The 16,556-nt window shown below is 41.2% G+C and overlaps 1 protein-coding gene across 3 annotated transcripts; it reads right to left on the minus strand.

Annotated features, from left to right (window-relative positions):
- Positions 1-962: 962 nt before the first annotated feature.
- On the minus strand, positions 963-14,523 carry SUMO2 (small ubiquitin like modifier 2). 3 transcript variants are annotated; one of them, XM_063080923.1, is made up of 4 exons: positions 14,353-14,523; positions 12,597-12,728; positions 4,818-4,889; positions 963-1,208 (listed from the first exon to the last, which is right to left on the minus strand). In XM_063080923.1, the coding sequence occupies exons 1-4, from the start codon at positions 14,371-14,373 to the stop codon at positions 1,146-1,148; spliced, it is 288 nt and encodes a 95-aa protein (XP_062936993.1). In that variant the 5' UTR covers positions 14,374-14,523; the 3' UTR covers positions 963-1,145. The 3 variants fall into 3 exon arrangements, with proteins under 3 accessions (XP_062936993.1, XP_062936995.1, XP_062936994.1); XM_063080924.1 differs by lacking the exon at positions 963-1,208 and adding an exon at positions 2,521-2,574; XM_063080925.1 differs by lacking the exon at positions 4,818-4,889.
- Positions 14,524-16,556: the final 2,033 nt, after the last annotated feature.

Genomic DNA, 16,556 nt, shown 5'->3' on the forward strand with positions numbered 1-16,556 from the left:
TATTTTCTGTCCCTCAAAGTCCTCAAACAAGGAACTAAAATTTTACTTTAGATTAAGGAATATTTATCAAAATTAGGGATAGAATGTTTAAGTGATTTATCAGCAGAGAAGGCAAAACCAGAACCTTTTCCTAGCTGTACCTAGTTCTGCCTCAGGTAGTGGATACAGAAAATACCTGGGAATAAACAGACATTATGATCCAGTTTTTTTGCTAGTAAAGTTGCATATTTGGAACTGGACCTACCTAAGCTTTTTGAAGAGGCTGAAATTTCCGTTGCTAGTCATTGTTTTGCATCAGTCTGCCAGAAATGCGAAGTAGATTCATTTCTTCCTTGAAATGTTACTTCTAGTAGGCCTATTCATATCATTTCTCCTTTCTTTTTCTTTTTTTGGGGCAGCTGGCTAGTATGGGGGTCTGAACCCTTGACTTGGTGTTATTACACCATGCTCTAACCAACTGAGCTAATCGGCCAGCCCAATGTGTTATTTTCTAAGCTTCAATTTCCTACTTAGTATCTCTCAGAATAAAGAAAACAGCTCATTTTAAACAAGAAGTTTATTTAAACAACAAGACGCTTGACTTGAAGGGAAAACTATCTAGGATTCATTTTTTAAGAGTAATTTACCCCTACTTAAAGACAGATTGCCCTACATGTAACAGCTACGTACAAAAAAGTTATAAAATTGTCCTTGGTTTTACAATGATAAATGAAAAACATTAAAATTTTCCAATCGAACAAGGTATTTAAGGATTTTTATGTTGTTGTGGGTTTTTTTGTTAAAACAGTGAGAGCAAAATAACTTACTGGAATATAAAGATAAGAGCTGAATGAGCATGCCACTAATGGAGAAAGGGGGTATTTTCACAGAACCAGTATTTTTTCCCATCCCATCTCCACTTGATGTCAATCAAAACATACCATTGGCCATTTAGTTAAAAAAAAAAAAAAAAATGCAATATGTTTGTGCACATACACCAGTTACTTTATGTACAATAAAGGAACAGGGAAGGGGAAAATGAAAGAATAGCAAAAATTATACTGTAGTAGTCAGGATGTGATGGAACCAAACTGCAGTTTTCTAATTGAGAATGTATTCTTGGTCTGCAAGAAGAGAGTTCTGGAGTAAAGTAGCAGGTTCCCTTTCTAGTAGACACCTCCTGTCTGCTGCTGGAACACATCAATTGTATCTTCATCCTCCATTTCCAACTAGCGTAAAAGAGAAAAAAACATTTAAAATCACTGATTATGAAGTTCTTCAGATTTATAATTTTCAGATTTAAATACCCTGAAAAAATATACAAGCTCTACCCACTTACAGGGTTCAATATTTTATTTTATTTTATTTATTTATTTTTTTTTTTTATTTTTTATTTTTTTTTAATTTTTTTTTAAAAGATGACCGGTAAGGGGATCTTAACCCTTGACTTGGTGTTGTCAGCACCACGCTCACCCAGTGAGCAAACCGGCCATCCGTATATGGGATCCGAACCCGTGGCCTTAGTGTTATCAGCACCGCACTCACCCGAGTGAGCCACGGCCCGGCCCCAGGGTTCAATATTTTAGATGTCACACAGCTCAATTCAGCATCAGACTTGGTAACTTTTCACTTGGTCTCCTTTTTTATAAGTGTTACAGAAAGCTTGTTTTTAAGTTAAAAACTAAATATGTCCATGAGATCTACAGAAGGGTGATGTGGGTAAAGGATCTCACTGTAATGTTTAAATTAGCAAAAGACTGGAAATAACTTAATTATCAATAGCAACCCAAAGAAATAAACATGGTACAATCATACATGAAATACCATGTAGCTGTTAAAGAATATTTACATGTACAGAAATGGAAAGATCCCTAAGATATATTAGGCTAAAAAAAAAATTGGAAAACTAAGCAAAATAGCTCATGATATGACTATATTTTTGTTTTTACAAGTTTATGTGTGCATGTGTGTGTGCATAAAAGAATATATCCTTCTCTGTACACAAAACAGAATGGTTACCACTATGCACCAAGGGTGAGGACTGGATGCGAAGAGAGGACTTTTTTTTTTTTTAAAGATGACTTGTAAGGGGATCTTAACCCTTGACTCGGTGTTGTCAGCACCACGCTCTCCCAAGTGAGCGAACCGGCCATCCCTACATGGGATTCGAACCCATGGCCTTGGTGTTACCAGCACCACACTCTCCTGAGTGAGCCACGGGCTGGCCCAAGAGAGGACTTTTGAATTACATGTTTACTTGTTTAAGAGCTGACCAGTTAGCTCAGTTGGTTAGAACACAGCGTTATAACACCAAGGTCAAGGGTTCGGATCCCCGTACTGGCCAGCCACAAAAACTACATACATACTTGTTTACGAAAAAAAATGTAAATACTGTAAATAATGTAAATAAAGTTTACATGATTCACTATTCACACATTATACATAAAACAATCATGTTTACAATAAGAAAGTCTTGGCACATATGGCAACACTGTAAAGTGAATCAGCTTTGTAACAATTATGCTGCTAGTTACCTTTGAAAAAGTCCTTCTAGAAACCGGTATTTTTTTATTTAACATAGTTGATTTACATAATCTGTGGGGTACAGAGTTGAATATCAATACCTATGTGCCATGTGATGCTCAAATCAGGATAATTAGTATATTCAACATTATACAACATAATCGTTTTTCATTTCCCTTTACCAATTCCTCCATTATCCCCCCCTACAAAAAAAAACCTGGTAATTTTGGAGATAAAACTGCCACCGTGGGCACCTTAAAGAATGAAACTCAAATATACTTGATGGGATACTAAGAAAAAAAAGAAAAAAAAAAAATGTTTAAAAAAGGCTAAGATGGGGGCCAGCCCATGGCTCACTCGGGAGAGTGTGGTGCTGATAACACCAAGGCCACAGGTTCGGATCCCAAATAGGGATGGCCAGTTAGCTCACTGGGTGAGCATAGTGCTGACAACACCAAGTCAAGGGTTAAAATCCCCTTACCAGTCATCTTAAAAAAAAAAAAAAAAAAAAAATATTGTGAGAACAATTCTAAAATGAATCAATTGCAACCTAAAGTTAATTCAATTCCAAATTCTAAAATTAAATTCCAACTCAATGTGAAGATTTTATGCCTCAAGGTTACAGTTCTGAACAAATAATCCTCACAATTTAATATTTACAACTAGCATAGCAGACAATCCTCAATTTTGATGGTGGTTAAGGAGGGCTTAAAGACAAATAATACATTCTAATTATCTGACAGTTTAGCACAATGGATTTTTTATTCACTATGTCTCTTAAAATCATCAAAACAAGCCTATCTGCTAAAATAAACTATTGAAATGTTTAGTTCTATATTGAAACTTTTTTTTTTTTTTTTTTTTTTTTTTAAAGATGACTGGTAAGGAGATCTTAACCCTTGGCTTGGTGTTATCAGCACCACGCTCTCCCGAGTGAGCCACAGGCCGGCCCTGTATTGAAACTTTAAAAATGCCTTCATTTCCCTCCCTCATTTATCATGACAATTTAGCTCCTCCTTGTGGCTACGTACTATAATTGCTTCTTAGAGACTGTCACCTGTGGAAATTTCTTCACAATAGTCCTTCAAGTACAACTTGTAGATATTTCAAATATTTGATGATTCTCAATAAAACCACAATCTGGATGTGCTAATTCACTCATGCCATATTTATCATTTTCTAGTTTTTACTGGGTCATAAAACTGAAATTCAAAAATACGAATACGAGGGATCTAATTTAAATTTCTGCTAGCACAATATTAATTTTTTTTTCTAAGACTTTTCTAAGTCTATAGAGGATAAAAATAAAGACAATGAGGGGTGACAATCAGCTTTGTATCGCATGAATATCCATAACCAATAAAAAATTTAAAAAATTAAAAATAAACAAAGAGCTTCTGCCATAGAAGATAGCCCAACCAACTCCATACAAAGTGACAGTACAAGCTGAAGTGAGATGTAAAGAGATTAAAAGAGTGCCACCTTGTCTTAAGGGTTTGGAAAGTCACCTATTACCAAGACCTCTCCCTGTCAAACTAAGCTATCAGGAGACTTGGCAGTTAGAGCCATTAGTTCCCTCTAGATCACTAGGTTAGGTGAAAGAGAATTCAATTCAGCATGAGGAGCTAAATGGTCAGATCAACAGCCAACCAATCACCTGTGGTGAACCCTAGGCACGATTACGGACTACAGCAACAAAAACAAAACTACATTCTTTTTTTTTTTTTTTTTTTTTTTTAAAAGATGACCGGTAAGGGGATCTCAACCCTTGGCTTGGTGTTGTCAGCACCACGCTCAGCCAGTGAGCAAACCGGCCATCCCTATATAGGATCCGAACCCGTGGCCTTGGTGTTATCAGCAACGCACTCTACCGAGTGAGCCACGGGCCGGCCCAAAACTACATTCTGAAGACAGGAGTTTAAATTATTTTCTCCAAATGCTGGTAATAAGATAAAATAGGATTTATTAAAGTAAGTCAATGACTTATCCCCTTTACTGAGTGATAACAGGATATTTAAAAAACACCGGCATTTCCTGAAACCATTCTTATTTCTTCCCTTCTCTTCCCATTTGACCATATTTCACATAGCTTTATACTCTAAAAGAACTATATTCCAGGGCTGGCCAGTTAGCTCAGGTCTTTAGAGCGTGAGGTTATACCACCTAGGTCAAGGGTTTGGATCCCTGTACTGGCCGGCCACAGAAACAAAAACAAAATATATTCCAATGTCTAGAAGTTCACAAATTCATAAACAAAGCTGTTGAAATATTACAAAACACAACTGTTTTTCTAATTAGCACAATGAGATATTTACCTGTGCAGGTGTGTCTGTTTCATTGATTGGCTGCCCGTCAAATCGGAATCTGATCTGCCTCATTGATAAACCCTGAACAAGAGAATTTAAAAGTAATGAGAAGCATGTAGAGTATGAACTCCATTTAGATAAAATTATATGCATATTTAGTCATGAATATATTATAAAACAAATACCTAAATAAACAATCAATATGTTAATAGTTCTTTTTTTTTTTTTTTAAAGATGACCGGTAAGGGGATCTTAACCCTTGACTTGGTGTTGTCAGCACCACACTCACCCAGTGAGCAAACTGGCCATCCCTATATGGGATCCGAACCTGTGGCCTTGGTGTTATCAGCACCGCACTCTCCCGAGTGAGCCACAGGCCGACCCCAAATATGTTAATAGTTCTCTGTGGGTATTCTGATCCCCATACAGGCCAACTACCAAAAGCAAATAGTTCTTTTTTTTTTTTTTTTTTTTTTTTTTTTAAAAGATGACCGATAAGGGGATCTTAACCCTTGACTTGGTGTTGTCAGCACCACGCTCAGCCAGTGAGCGAACCAGCCATCCATATATGGGATCCGAACCTGGGGCCTTGGTGTTATCAGCACCGCACTCTCCCGAGTGAGCCACAGGCCGGCCCAAAAACAAATAGTTCTATGTGGGTAAAAAGACTTGGGGTGATTCTCATTTTCTTTAAACTATAGTATGTTTGAGTTTTTTTGGTTGTGATTTTTTAAAATTTTCTTTTTGGGGCCGGCCTGTGGCTCACTCGGGAGAGTGTGATGCTGATAATACCAAGGCCACAGGTTCAGATCCCATATAGGGATGGCTGGTTGGTTCACTTGGGAGTGTGGTGCTGACACCACCAAGTCAAGGGTTAAGATCCCCTTACTGGTCATCTTAAAAAAAAAAAAATTCTTTTTTGTTTTTATTTTGAAAAATAATCTTTTTTATAAAAGCTTTATTGCTTTTGAGACCACAGCTGCTACAAGCTTGAATAGATTATAACATGAAACAAATTTTTCATTTAAATAAGTCAGAAAGGGGCCGGCCCATGGCTCACTCGGTAGAGTGCGGTGCTGATAACACCAAGGCCCCGGGTTCGGATCCCATATATGGATGGCCGGTTCGCTCACTGGCTGAGTGTGGTGCTGACAACACCAAGTCAAGGGTTAAGATCCCCTTACCGGTCATCTTTTAAAAAAAATAAATAAATAATAATAATAATAATGAAAACTGAGTCACCTAAAAAGTTGTTAATGATTAAAATAAAACTTTGCCTAAAAGCTACTTTACCTTCACTTCTACCCAAGCAGTTCCTACCACTATGCAAACTAATGCCCCACACATAGCACAATGCTAGGCATACCACGGGCATTAAGTTCTTATCCTTGAGCTTCCACCACAAGCAATAGCTGTCCCTAAAAACACCCATAGGACCACAATCTACACCCATGAAATTCCTGGAATAGCTCAAAAGAAGCACCTGCTTTTAAATTTCCTTCTTAGTACTTACCCAAACCAGTAATTATTATTTGTTAAAATCTCATTAGAAACAAGCTCCAGGAGGAATAGGAACCTTGGTTACACTGTATCCCTCCCACACATTAGGTGCTGCTCACTAAGTACTGATGGAATAAAATGAATGAAAAGCAATATCCATCTAACCATACTTCATTTTCTTTCTTCTTTTTTTTTTTTTTTTTTTTTAAAGATGACCTGTAAGGGGATCTTAACCCTTGACTTGGGGTTGTCAGCACCACACTCTCCCAATTGAGGGAACGGGACAACCCTATATAGGGGTCCAAATCCACGGCCTTGGTGTTATCAGCACCACACTCTCCCAAGTGAGCCATGTACCAGCCCTTATCTTATTTAAAAAATAAAAATAAATCAGAAGATACTAAGAATTTGAGCAGCTTTATTACCAACAGGAAATTTTAAAATTGTATTTATTAGAGTTTAGCTTCAAGATATTTTTATATGCATGTAAAGAAATAAATGAGCCTAAACATGCCCCTTCTGCAAAACTGATTCGTGTTTTACTTATCAAGCTTGCTTACCTAACAAAGTGATGGAGACGGGGGAGAGAAACACAGAATCAAAGCTGTTGGTAAAAGGCCGGCCCGTGGCTCACTCGGTAGAGTGCGGTGCTGATAACACCAAGGCCACGGGTTCAGATCCTATATAGGGATGGCCGGTTTGCTCACTGGCTGAGCGTGGTGCTGACAACACCAAGCCAAGGGTTGAGATCCCCTTACCGGTCATCTTTTATTAAAAAAAAAAAAAAAAAAGCTGTTGGTAAAGACAACCAAATGAAGATGGGAAAATAAAGTATCTTTGGATGTATGTAGTGAAAATAATAATAACTTTCTAGGAAACATCTAACAAAAACTCCCTTAAATACCAATTGACATTTAAGAGAAAATTAAATTGACATTTAAGAGAAAATTAAACTGAGTTCCTAGGACTAAAAATATTGAAACGAAGTACTCAATAAACACCTGTATAACAAGTATAAGGAAAACCCTTATTTAATAATTATTCACAGAATCTGTTTAAAACTACCCTTTAAAACCCTAGTCTACACCAAGCTCAAGAGTTCAGATCCCCATCCCAGACACACACACACATACACACACACAACACTAGTCAAGTGTTTGACACATACCACTTTCAGACTATGCCTTGTCTTGTTTAAGAATATAAACAATTCAGGGCCGAGCCTGTGGCGCACTCGGGAGGGTGCGGCGCTGGGAGCGCGGCGACGCTCCCAGCGGCCGCGGGTTCGGATCCTATATAGGAATGGCCTGTGCACTCACTGGCTGAGTGCCGGTCACGAAAAAGGAAAAAAAAAAAAAAAAAAAAAAAAGAATATAAACAATTCCCCACCAGGCAGGTGACCTCCACAGCCTTAACTCATTGCTTATAATGACATTCAATTTGTGAATACACAAAACAAAGAATTCAATGCCAAGCCATTAATTGCTAAGTATGAATTTGCAAACATTCCATTGAAAACTCCTTGCTTCAACAAAATACTAAGCATCCTCTATAGGCTGGGTTCTTCATTACATCCACTGGTAAGGTCAACAGTGTGGCCATTCAAAAGAAGAGGGAAAAAAAGGCAGGGTCAGAATAAGCAAACTGTACTCCTTTATTGCCACCTGTATTCTGGAGCATAAAAATGTGCACAGAATGATTAGAAGAGCTATCAGATCCCTATACTGGCCAGCCACCAAAAAAATAAATAAATAAAAAAGACTAGAAGAGCTACATTGAGTATGCTGAAAGCCCCAATGTGAAACATATTCCAATATTCCAATTAAGTCACTTAGTCACCAATTTTCTGTAACTGTTCTCTTGGATAATTCAACTCCTACTTTTTAGGCTTTTCCTCATCAATAAAAGCTCTCTAAAACTAAACCCTCCCTTACTCATGGATTCACTACATATCAAGTCCAAAGGAAATTTGCCTTTACGATTCCATAAAGCAGTATCTGGGCTCCTCCTCTGTATAAATCTCATCCCTGAGATAGCTATGCCCCAGAGGAGTTGTGTGAAGTATCTCTCTGGGTCCCTGTTTCTTCACTTCACAAAAATGAACTGGGCTAAACTAGTGACTCTGCTCTCTGAAACCACTTAACACTCCTTGATGTAACCTGTTAGGCTAAATCTACACTAGAATGAAACAGTATGTTCTCAGTTAGCAGAAGACTACATGGTTCACATGCAGCGGGCAAACTCTACTTCACATGATTGAAAAACTTATTTACAAACCAATCTCTGGAGTTGTTAGTTTGAATGCTCTCTATATAATTTTACAAGCATTTACTGAGCATGTTCTATGTATTGGGTACTGGCTTAGGCTCTAGAGAACATAGTGAACAAAAAGTCCCTATCTCAGCTTACATTTCAGTGGAGACAGACAAAAACAGGCTGTGATCAATGCAAAAACCAACCAAACAAAAAAAAAACCAGAAGATCAAATGATGGGAACACTTCAAATTAAAAAAGGGTTGTCAGAGAAGACAATGAGGTAGTAATTGAGCAAGAGAAGAATGAAATGGTTGCGAGCCATGTATAATTCAGCACTATCCAATAGAAATGTGAGCCACATAAGACAATTTTGAATTTTTGAGTAGCCTCATTAAAAAGTTTTAAAAACTAAAATTTTAATATTTTAATCCAACATATTCAAATACTGTCATTTCAATATGCAATTAATATTTTTTTTTTTTTTGTCTTTTTTTTCATGACCGGCACTCAGCCAGTGAGTGCACCGGCCATTCCTATATAGGATCTGAACCCGCGGCCAGAGCGTCCCCACGCTCCCAGCGCCGCACTCTCCCGAGTGCGCCACGGGCTCGGCCCTGCAATTAATATTTTTAAATTGAGATATTTTACCCTTTTTTATACTAAATTTTCTAAATCTGGTGTATATCTCAATCTGGATTAGCCACATTTCAAATGGTCAGTAGTGACATGTGGCTTGTGGCTACTGCACTGGAGAACACAGATTTAAGTAGAGAACAGAGTCAGTCTGCTGATGGATAGATTATATATATATATATATATATATATATATATATATATATATTTTTTTTTTTTTTTTTTTAAAGATGACCGGTAAGGGGATCTTAACCCTTGACTTGGTGTTGTCAGCACCACGCTCATCCAGTGAGTGAACCGGCCATCCGTATATGGGGCCTTGGTGTTATCAGCACCGCACTCTCCCGAGTGAGCCACGGGCCGGCCCCCTGCTGATGGATTTTGAGTTATGAGAACATCATCAAGAATGACTTCAGGGCCGGCTCGTGGCTCACTCGGGAGAGTGCGGTGCTGATAACACCAAGGCCATGGGTTCGGATCCCAAATAGGAATGGCCGGTTCATTCACTTTGGAGTGTGGTGCTGACAACACCAGGTCAAGGGTTAAGATCCCCTTACCGGTCATCTTTAAAAAAAAAAAAAAAAAAAAGAATGACTTCAAAGTTTTGACTTCAACAACTGACTGACCAGTTATTGAGTAGGTAAACCAAAGAAAAAGCAGATTCCAAGGGGTAAAAATCAAATCCTCTTTTACATGTTCAGTTAGAGATGCCTATTAGACATTCACTGGAACTTCTCCAGAGATGATGCCAAGTGATTTAATTAAAAATATGAACATTCAATTAATCTTGATAGGAAATCCTTGATCAGGAATTCTCAACTGCCAAAAAATACTTTAGCTTGCAAATTAGACTGGATAAATATTTTAGTATTTTGATAGCCTGTACCTACTCCCGAGAAGCAGGTAACCAGCCCAATTACGTGAGACCCCAACTCCCTTTTTCTTGGAATGAGAGAAAACATGTGAAAAGCAAACACATCTTAATAGTCAGAATTCCAAGGTTATTCCCAATTTAAGAGGGAAATGGGAATAAATATTTTTCCAAGCTCCTCCTGGATCAAATCTTCAAATCATACTTACATACCAACAGATAAGTAGGATTTAATTCTTTACATACTACCACTGCTTCTGTTTCCTCTAGTGCAAATTAGAGAGTTGTCCTAACAAGTTTATTAGTCAAATATAATCCCAATCCTAAACATAATCACTAGGAAAATTCAAGGAAAACTTTACTTACACTGGGTAATACAATAAATTGATTTTAACGCAGCAGGAAAACTAAAAAAATGATTGACCTGACATCTCTCAATCTTATAGGATAATCTCCTGTAAGGATAACCTAGAGTATAGAGGATGTGCTATGTGTTCTTGTTTTTCTGGCACCTAATATATAATGTCCCCAGTACATGGTAGGCACCTGGTAAATACCAGATAAATACAAAGCTCCTTTAGGGCCCATACAAGTAATGTGAGAAGTCTCAAAAACATGACCACTTTAAGGGCTGGCTGGTTAACTCAGCTGGTTAGAGTGTAGTGCTGGTTGACACCAAGGTCCAGGGTTTGATCCCTGTACCAACCAGCTCCCCCTCAGCCCCCGCAGAAGACCACTTTAGGATGGATAGATGTTATCAATAGATATGTACAGTAAAATGTTAATGGTTCAGTCCAGGTGGTGGACACATGGGTATTCACTGTAAAACTCTTTTAACTCTGCTCTATGAAAGTTTTCATAGTACATGTTGAAAAACATGACCATTTATAAGCTAAAATTTTGTAGTAATTATAGAAAGGTTAAGTAAGATATGCAGAGGTTACTGTTCAAAACCAAGCTGAAGGGGCCGGCCTGTGGCCCACTTGGGAGAGTGCGGTGCTGATAACACCAAGGCCACGGGTTTGTATCCCTACATAGGGATGGCCGGTTAGCTCACTTGGGAGAGCCTGGTGCTGACAACACCAAGTCAAGGGTTAAGATCACCTTACCGGTCATCTTTTTAAAATAAAAAAATTTAAAAGTTAAAAAAAATTTAAAAAGCTGAAGTATGAGTTTCTATTTTATATAAGGTTTTGCTACATAAGTTCTACAAGATGATTACCTTTCAAAATTCCCCTGTAACCTGAAAGGGCACTAGTGTTCAAATACGGAAGATGCCAGTGCATACATTCTTTAGCACAATAAGTACATATTTACTAATTCTTAGGGGGATTTCACCAAAATTCTCCAGATAACAGTATATTAAAGATCATACCTTTATAAGAAACTGTAAGAAGGTTTAGATATGAATATAAAGAATCAAGAGTTCGGTATTCTCTGGGCCGGGTCGTGGCTCACTCGGGTGAGTGCGGTGCTGATAACACTAAGGCCACGGGTTCGGATCCCATATAGGGATGGCCGGTTCGCTCACTGGGTGAGCGTGGTGCTGACAACACCAAGTCAAGGGTTAAGATCCCCTTACCGGTCATCTTTTTTTTTAAAAAAAAAAAGAGTTCGGTATTCTCTCATGTTATAAATAAGTTAGGCATAAAATAGTTTCAAACACTCAGAAAGAAGTTCATAACTTCACTGTTTTGTTTTTTTTTTTTTTTTTAAAGATGACCGGTAAGGGGATCTTAACCCTTGACTTGGTGTTGTCAGCACCACGCTCACCCAGTGAGCAAACCAGCCATCCCTATATGGGATCCGAACCCGTGGCCTTAGTGTTATCAGCACCGCACTCTCCCGAGTCAGCCACAGGCCAGCCCCCTAAAAGTCACCTTTAAAGTTGCTTTTGTCTTATCATGGGACTCATCACAAAATGAAGTTCATCTGTTTTAGGAAAACCTTATATTTACCTCCTAGCAACTGTTCAAATCAAGACAGCAGAAATTCCTACTTCCTATTCTTCATGTCAATATACTATTTTTCTGAGTAAAATGCAAATGTCCCTATAATATAGCACTGTTTATGCCTGGCTCAGTGGGGTTAAATTTTTCTGACCTCTACTAGTGTAAAAAAACAAATATGACAATTTACATGCTTCAGAAAAATTGCAAAGCCCTTAAACTCACATTTAATTGCATTTCCAAATTGACTAAAATATTCAAAATAATCGTTCTGACACAAGACAAATTTTAAATGGGGGGAGGGGGAGCCTGACAAAAAATTTTACCTAGTTAACCATTATTTTCTTATAAAAGCCAAATTACATTCCCTTAGGAACAAAGTGTTGTAAATATAATTTAATGCATTTCAGGCATAGGACTAGAATCATACATAATACTAACCGAACCATCCTAAGGGTTTTCATGAGGAATCGATATACCAAGTCATTGTAATATTATGCTAGCTTCTATTTTCAAGAAAATAAGCTTTGTTTTTCTTTAAAGTTTTATTCAGTGGAAGTGCACATATCAATTCCTCACCTGTCGTTCACAATAGGCTTTCATTAGTTTACTAAGTGGTGTATGCCTCTTAATCTTAAACTGCACCACAGAACCATCCTGCCCCGCCACCTTCAAATTAATATGATCGTTGTTCTCAGTCTTGACTCCTTCCTGTTGAAAGAAAAATAAAAGTATAATTTGGAAAATGTGAAAAACAAACACCTTTTAAAGTAGCAGCAGCCCAAGTTGCTTCAGAAATCAACAGGTTTTTCATTCTGTGTGATAAAACTGCACACAGCTGTTTTCAGCCGCTGAAATCAATCTGAAAGATGAGAAATACTGCAGCAACAGTATTACATAGCTGTTACAGGAGAAAAGCCTAAATACAATACTATCAGTGGCAACAATAGATTTTTAAAGATGGATCCCACTCAACTTATTGCAACATTCTCTTGAAGCTGAATGTTCTAAAATGGTACGTTTTATATCATTCCCAAAATATACCTTTCCCCCAAAAAAGTTAGAAATAAGTGTCCCTTCTCTTTCCAAGCGCTTTTAGTACAACTGTTGAATTAGAGTGCAAGGAAAACAAAAACAAAAACATACCTTGCAATTCAAAACTCATTACTATTCTCTTGTTAAAAAGTTACCAAACTCGGCTGAATAACTTAAATCCAATCTACATTCTAAAAAAATCTTAATTGAGGAATATCCTGATTATCTCCGGAGCTGCGTTAATAACTCAGAACCACGATTAATGTTCACCTGGTAAATGAATTAGCAGCTTCATTTTTGTTTACTTTTCGTCAAGAGATCTTATTCTCCCCTCCCGTTTGTCGTCATAGGTCAGATACAGTTTTATTTCAAGTCTTCCTCGTAAATTCCTGAAGTTCATCAAAATCAAGTGTAGAAGGAGTTCTGTAGCCCCTAAATCACTCCAGAAAGTAAAGGCCGGGGGTGGGGGTGTCACCAAACCAAAAGAAACAAGTCCCGTGTGCCCTGAGAGATGTGTGTCCCCTGGTCCTCATGGCAAGTCTCCCTGTGCCTCAAAAGCCGCTTTCAAAAGTTCAGCCCTACGAAGTCTTCTGCTGGTATCTCTGCCTCCAACTTCTCGAAATCACATGGTCTCCGCGGGCTGGGGGTTAGCTGGCACCCAGGGAAAAGCCGCTGCCCTCCCCCATCGGGCCCCCTCGGCCATTAAAGTGGGAAATACTCCCCGGGAATCCCCAACCCCCAGGGCCCTGACGACGGCCCGCGGGCATCAGGCTCCCAACCCATCAGCAGTCCATTGATTCTCCCCAAGCTTCACCGGCCGCCGCCGGCCGGGCAGGGGTCCAAAGATGCCCGCGGCCTCCACCCAAGAGAAGGGAAGCCCCAGGCTGATGGGACTGCAGGCCACCGCGGAGACGACAGCACCCGCCGCGGCCCGGCGCGGGGTCCTCGGAGGGTGGGGACCCCGCGCGCCCCAACGCCCCTCCTCACGCGCGCCCCGGCCGAGAATCCCCGCTCCGGGGCCGGTGAGCCACCGGGCGTTCGCGATCCGCCCGCCCAACTCGCGCCCGGCGCGCACTCGGAGGCCGCGGGGGCGGGGGAGGGCGGCGGGGCCTCCTCCGGCGCGGGAGGGAGGAAGAGAGGGAGGGAAGAAAATGGCGCGGAGCGCCCGGGCCTGAGCCGCGGCCAGCCCCGTGGGGGGCCGGGGAAGGCGCGGGGAACCCGAGGCGAGCTCGGGCCGGACTCCGGCCCGCACCGTGACCCCCGGCTCGCCGTGAGGCGAGGAAGCCCGCGCCGAGCTCACCTTGGGCTTTTCGTCGGCCATGGCGAGCGCCGGAGTCTCCTCAACTGCCGCTTCACAAAAGACGTACCAGATCCGCACCGAACGAGCGCACAAGAACCACCAGGAGCGGCAGAAGAAGGAGGCGGCAGCGGTGGACGAGGGAGAGGGCGCGCGCACGTCGTGCGCTCCCTTCCCCCACCCTGCGTGCGCGAGCACGAGCCGTCGGGGCCTTCCATTGGTTGCCGCCTCGCGGGAGCGCGCAGCGCTTACATAACCACCCTCGCTCCCCAGACCCGCGCCGCCGCGGCCTGGGCCAGGCGCCCGCCGGGCCGGCGGGAAGAGGCGCGGACACGCGCACCCAGCCCGCCGCGGGGGCGCGCCTGGCCCTGGGCGGGGCTGTATTGTCCTCCTTATGTGGTGGAACATAATCAAAATGGCTTCCAGCTGGTCTCTAGTGGGGACGAGGAGGCTTGAGGCCTCAGACGTGAGCCATAGGCCAGGGAAGGCAGACCTACTAGACGAGGAAGAGGGACCCTAAATCAAAGCCTGAGCATGAGGTTCTGGATAAAACATTGTTCAGTGGACCAAATGCAGTCCTCCCCACGGTTAAAGGAACATCACACTTCTCTCAGCCTCAACCTTTAAATATTAAAGCTTCAGCCTCAACCAGGTTCCCTCCAGGCTCTTGCCTCTTCCGTCCTGCTGGTAACCCTGGCCTTTGTCTAGCTGAGAAAAATGTTCATTTATTCATTCAGCAACCTCCGGGGGCTGGTGGGTTAGCTCAATTGAGATTGTGGTGTTGTAACACTAAGGTCATGGGTTCGGATCCCCTTCCCGGCCAGCCGCCAAAAATAAATAAATAAACAAACAAACAAAAACTTCTTACTCATGGCCTCTCTTCCTACTTCCGAATCCATCAGCAAGAACTACCCAACAGCAAGCTTCCAAACCAATTCTTTCCTCCTTCCATCCGGTTAAAAAATAGGAGTAGGTTCCCACTGTTTGAAGAACAGTCCGACATCTGTGCAGTGGATTCCATCCCGCTTCTCTCAGTCGCTTTATTATTTCCTTTGTCCCTTTATTTTCTTCTGCTCCTCCATTAGCACAGAAAAAAATCTCAGTTCTATTAAGTTACCACCATATCTCTCCATTCTTGGCCAAACAGCTTGAAAAAACGTCCATGCCAGCTGTCTCCACCCCCTCACCTCCCACTCTCTCCTCAATCCACTGCCATCTGGTGCTGTCCCCATAGTTGCACTAGAAGGGCTCTCTACAAGGTCATCTCAGACTTCTTTACTGAATCCAGGGTGTTTCCCAATTTGTCACTTCTTTTGAACTCCCTGTGGCTTTGCAGGAGATAGATTTTCCTCTCACCTCCAGCCTGTGCTTAGTAGTCTTTGCAATGTTTTTCTTCCTCAGCCCTTCCCTTTACTGTTCCTCAGGTTTTGTTCTAGACCCGTTTCTCTTATCGCTATGTTCCCTCTTCTCGGACGATTTCACCCACTTCTATTACCATCTATTGGCTAATGAGTCTCAGATCTATATTTCTCGTCCAGATCTTTCTTCTGAGTTTCTGTATATCCGACTGACTTCTGAATATCTCCACTCAGAGGTCCCAGAGGCTCCTCAAACTCAAATCTCAAAACGCCTCACTTTACCTTCCCTGACTGACCTGCCACTCTTACACGGAAGGGCACACCATACAACTGTCCCAAGCCAAAAACCCCGGGGGCATTCTTGACTCCCGCCTGTCCTTCCCATACTCCCCATCCAATCAGTCTCCAAGTCTTGTCTATTCCACCTTCTAAATACCTACCAAATGTTTTTTTCTTCTTTTTCTTTTTTCTTTTTTTTTCTCTGTTTTTAAATTTTTTTGTAGAAACCCTTGTGTCAAGGGCAGACTCTCAATAGATTGCAGTTAGGGAGCTGCTCTGCTACCTACAAAACCCAGACCCAGAGGAAGGTCACCTACCAGTGGTTTAGCACCAGTTTCCCCTCGAACATGCGCGTTGCATGATGGGCGAGAGGGCGGCTGTACCTACCAAATTTGTCGACGTCTCTTCAGCCTGTAGTACTGGGCTTCTGCTAGTCCTTCTTGGGGAGGAAGAGGCTTAAGGCCTTAGATGTGAGACAGGTCAAGGTAAGCAGATTGTCAGGGGAGGCAGGGGAAGCCTAATTCTACCTAGTTCGGATCAGCTCCGTCCAGGGCTACTGCAATAGCCTCC

Source organism: Cynocephalus volans, chromosome 16 (genome assembly GCF_027409185.1).
Source record: "Cynocephalus volans isolate mCynVol1 chromosome 16, mCynVol1.pri, whole genome shotgun sequence".
Lineage (NCBI taxonomy): Eukaryota > Metazoa > Chordata > Mammalia > Dermoptera > Cynocephalidae > Cynocephalus > Cynocephalus volans.

Bases quoted from the DNA above. Each gene is read 5' to 3' on its own strand.
- SUMO2 (XM_063080923.1), bottom strand. From the start codon at position 14,373: ATGGCCGACGAAAAGCCCAAG. The intron at 12,729-14,352 runs GTGAGCTCGGCG...TTCTTTCAACAG, and splicing joins TGGCCGACGAAAAGCCCAAG to GAAGGAGTCAAGACTGAGAA. The intron at 4,890-12,596 runs GTGAGGAATTGA...TCTCTTGTTCAG, and splicing joins AAGCCTATTGTGAACGACAG to GGTTTATCAATGAGGCAGAT.